General features: G+C 46.9%; 1 protein-coding gene across 1 annotated transcript; it reads left to right on the forward strand.

The window, feature by feature from the left end:
* Nucleotides 1-2,574: 2,574 nt before the first annotated feature.
* Nucleotides 2,575-4,016, forward strand: LOC119805219 (ubiquitin-conjugating enzyme E2 Q2-like). Its single transcript, XM_038317127.1, has one exon. It carries the CDS (start codon nucleotides 2,620-2,622, stop codon nucleotides 3,745-3,747), a length of 1,128 nt encoding a protein of 375 aa, XP_038173055.1. The 5' UTR covers nucleotides 2,575-2,619; the 3' UTR covers nucleotides 3,748-4,016.
* Nucleotides 4,017-4,432: the final 416 nt, after the last annotated feature.

Consider the following 4,432-nt stretch of genomic DNA (forward strand, 5'->3'; position numbering starts at 1 on the left):
TCTGCATCAAAACCAAAAGCACAGACAACAAAGCCAAAAATAGACGTGTAAGATTACATCAAACTAAGAAGTTCCGGGTCAGAATAGTTCACAGAGGGAAAAAGCAATCAGTAGAATGCCAGAAATGCTTCACACTTTACAGATGCCTAAACAAATTAATGTCCCAGACCGGCAAGATGGTCCAATGGGTAAAGGCACTTGCTGCCAGGCCTGACAACCTGAATTTGATCACAGAGACCCCCACATGGTGGAAGAAGAGAATGAACACCGAGTTTGTTCCCTGACTTCCCCGCATATGCTCTCTCCCAAAATAAACAAATGGAATAATTTTTTAAAAGGTTAATATATTTGTGGCGCACACCTTTAAATCCCAGCACTCGGGAGGCAGAGGCTGGCCAGTCTCTGAGTTTAAACCTGTCTATAGAGCAAGATCCAAGACAGCCAGGACTGTTACACAGAGAAACCCTGTCTTGAAAACACCAAAAAAACAAAACAAAATAAAACATTAATATCTTGGGCTGGAGAGATATGGCTGGGCAGTTAAGAAGAACTGGGTTCAATTCTCAGCATTCACATGGCAATAATTAACCACCCATAACCCCAGTCCCAGAGTGTCTAATGCCTTCTGCCTCCCATACTCACTGTACTCACTTGGTGCATATACATACACGCCGGCCAAACACCCACACAGAGAAAATAAAAATAAAGGTTAAAGTTAATATCTCCAAATATTAACAACTCAATAGCAAAACAAAACCAAACCCTGGTTTTAAAATGGACAAAGGACTTGATAGGCGTTTCTCATGAGAGGACAGGAAATGTTGACTTGTGAAACCACTCACCTTCATTAAATGATGAGGTGAAAAGCACCAAGAACTACTACCACTTCACACCTCGTGGGGGGGGGGGGACGTGATAAAAATAAATAAATAATAAAACCCCAAAACATCCAGTGATAACAAGGATGTGGAGAAAACTGGAGCCCTCACTGAGCTGGAAACCACTGTGAAGTCTCTCTTTAACAATGGTCTTAGGATTCTACAATCCCATTTCTCTCTCTCTCTCTCTCTCTCTCTCTCTCTCTCTCTCTCTCTCTCTCTCTCTGTGTGTGTGTGTGTGTGTGTGTGCGTGTGTTTTGTATATGCAAGGCCCAACAGTCTCCAGGTCTCTGACTCTCACAGTACTGCGGTTAGAGGCACATGTTGGACCATGCCAAGCTTTTTATAAATGTGCTAAAGATTTGAACTCCAGCCCTTATGCTTGAGTATCATGTGCTCTTATTTGCGGAGCCATCTCCCAGCTCTGAAATCAGGATCTCAGATGTTTTTACTATAGCATTCCTTACAGCGGTGTTCGCGATAGCTAATATACAGAAGCAGCCAGAATGTCGATTGAAATGAATAAAGAAAACACTGGCTGGGGATGTAGCCTAGCATGCTTCAAGCCCTGGGTTCCATTCTTAGAACAACACAAACCAGCTGTGGTAGTGCAGTTCTGTAATCCCAGCACCCAGAAGGTGAGGGTAGAAAGATCAGAAGTTCAAGATCATTCTCAGCTGTATAGGAAGTACCACAGCAGGCCACAAGAGACCCTGTCTCAAAAAAATAAATTAAAATCATAAAACAAAATAGAAAATGATATATATGGACATTATATGTGCAATGGTAATGTTAGTCCTGGGACCAACGGGAATCCTGTTACCTGGCACTTGGAAGATATTCAGTGAAATAATCCTGTCATATAAGGACAACTATCACAAGACAAATATCACTTCCATGGACCCTCTAAAGCAAAACTCATTGGAACAGAGGATAGAATGGTAGTTGTCAGAGACCTGGGGCAGAAGTGGAAAGGGAAGATCTGCTGCCTGCGATGTGGTCAGGTTTCCATTAGACCAACCTTGGGCTGTAGCTCTGCTGCCTGGACTGCGCGTGGCCTTGGCTTCCATTCCCAGTAGAGTGTAAACTGGGAGAGGTGGCGCTGTAATTTCAGCGTTGGGTGCACAGGGAGGCAGAGGGCAGAGGCCAGAGGACCAGGAGTTCAAGGCCACCTCTGGTTATGTACAGAGTTCAAAACCAGCCCCCCGATACTCGAGACTATGTTTTGCCCCGCACCGCGGCCCCTGTCTGCGCTCTATGCGCTAGAACCCAGTTTGCGAGCTTCGGGCAAGGGGCTGGAGGTTGAGGAAACACATGTAGAAACAGACCTTCCAACACTAGTACCAAAAGCCCCTCTTTAATAGTACCATGGAGGCTTAAATGCACTGCAGTCAATGGCCAACAGGTGAAAATTCCATCCTCTGATCCTCTAGGTAGGCACAGCTTCTAGTAACTTCAATTAGAAGGTTCTAGGAGGGAAGAGCAGCTGAAGGCTTTAAAAAAAAAAAAAAAGAACAAAAGATTCCATCATACAAGATGAAAAGGCCCTGTAGATGATTGTGCGACACTGTGCTCAGACAGACTTAAGACTGCGGCGGCCACGCTCCGCGGGTCGCGGAGGCGGGCAGAGGCGGAGCCGCGGGAGCCCGGCCCGGCGGCCCCAGGGGCGGTGGCAGCCCAGCAGGCGTCTCGCGGGGCTGCTTCGCTTCCACACTCGTCTCGGAGGGACCCGAGAGGAAGGATGTCGTCGGAGCTTAAGGCTGAGCTGGAGTTCCTGGCGTCCATCTTCGGCAAGGACCACGAGCGGCTCCGCATCGTGAGCTGGCAGCTGGATGAGCTGCAGTGTCAGTTCCTGGTGCCGCCGGCGCCAGCGGGCAGCCCGCCCTCGCCGCCGCCGCCGCCGCTCACCCTGCACTGCACCATCACCGAGTCCTACCCATCTTCTCCGCCGATATGGTTCGTGGACTCTGACGATCCAGATCTCACATCGATCCTTGAACGTCTGGAAGATTCGAAGCCCAACAGTTCGCTTCGTCAGCAGCTCAAGTGGCTGATCTGTGAACTCTGCAGCTTATATAACCTGCCTGAGCACCTGGATGTGGAGACGCTGGACCAGCCGGTCCCCGTCGCTCAGAAAGCGACCATCCAAGAGGTGCCTTCAGAGGATGAAGAGGAAGGCGCAGCTGCCGGGCTGGAAGACTTGGATCATTATGAGCTGAAAGAGGAAGACACTAGTAGTGAGAAAAGGTCAGAGGACGAAGGGATTGAGAAAGAACATTTGGCAATATTAGAGAATATTAAGAAGAGTCGAAGGCAAGACCATTTAAGTGGTACCGTGTCTGGGTCAGTGCATGCTTCAAATCGACTTATGAAAGAACTGAGAGAGATATACAAATCGCAGAGTTACAAATCAGGGACTTACTCCGTGGAACTGATAAATGACAGCTTATATGACTGGCACGTTAAACTGAGGAAGGTTGACCCTGACAGTCCTTTGTATGGTGATCTTCAGCTTCTGAAAGAAAAAGAAGGCACAGAATATATTTTGCTTAACTTTTCTTTTAAGGATAGCTTTCCGTTTGATCCTCCGTTTGTTCGCGTCGAGTCACCTATTCTGTCTGGAGGGTATGTCTTGGGTGGAGGGGCATTGTGTATGGAACTGCTCACAAAACAGGGCTGGAGCAGTGCCTACTCCATAGAATCTGTCATCATGCAGATCAATGCCACCTTAGTCAAAGGCAAAGCTAGGGTGCGCTTTGGAGCAGATAAGAATCAATATAATCTAGAAACGGCCCAGCAGTCCTATGACTCGGTTGTGCAGATGCATGAGAAGAAGGGTTGGTTCACTCCTCCAAAGGAAGATGGGTAAATAGTTCACTGTTTGGAACAATTTAGCTTTAAAGACACGGGCTTTGAGTATCTTTGTAACAGTAGTCCTGAAGATGTTAGCTAATTGGTGTTGTAGCGAATAATCTTGTCAAGTGACCGCCAATAGAAGTTCCAACCTTTTCATTTTGCTTACTGTAGGGGTCTTGGGCTGAATCGTGAACCTTTACTGTGGTTTTTCCTGATAAGTAGATATAGTGTTAATTCTTTGTGGTCTTTTCTCCTTAAGTGAATTGTGTTAAGTAGGCTGGTCAGTTGCAACTTTTATAATTTTCTTTGCTTGGGGGGGGGAGGAGGGGGATAATGAGGATTTGCACCCTGTTGTTCCACTTAGAGTCAATAAAAGTTTTGTCAGTGTCTAATACTGGCTAGAACATCTTTTTGTATTTGTGTCTTTTGTTCATGTGGTGTTGGGAATGGAAGCCAGGGCCTCCCACGTGCTACACAGGACCTAAACCACCGCGTTCCCAGTTGAATGGTTCTGCCTTCTCAACCACAGTCTTTTCTGATCTAAAGCCGTTTTATTGCCTAAATGACAGAAACCTTGCCTGTGAATTGATAACATTTTATGGCCAGGAGCTATGGATTATTTCCTGAAGCTGGGCTCCTAACTGTGGTATGCTGACTGCACCTGGGCAAAGCAATCAAGGCCAAGGCCCTTGAGGCTT

The sequence above is a fragment of the Arvicola amphibius genome, chromosome X (genome assembly GCF_903992535.2).
Source record: "Arvicola amphibius chromosome X, mArvAmp1.2, whole genome shotgun sequence".
Classification (NCBI taxonomy): Eukaryota; Metazoa; Chordata; class Mammalia; order Rodentia; family Cricetidae; genus Arvicola; species Arvicola amphibius.

Excerpts from the sequence above, each read along its gene's own strand:
- LOC119805219 (XM_038317127.1), top strand. The coding sequence starts at position 2,620 with ATGTCGTCGGAGCTTAAGGCTGAGCTGGAGTTCCTGGCGTCCATCTTC.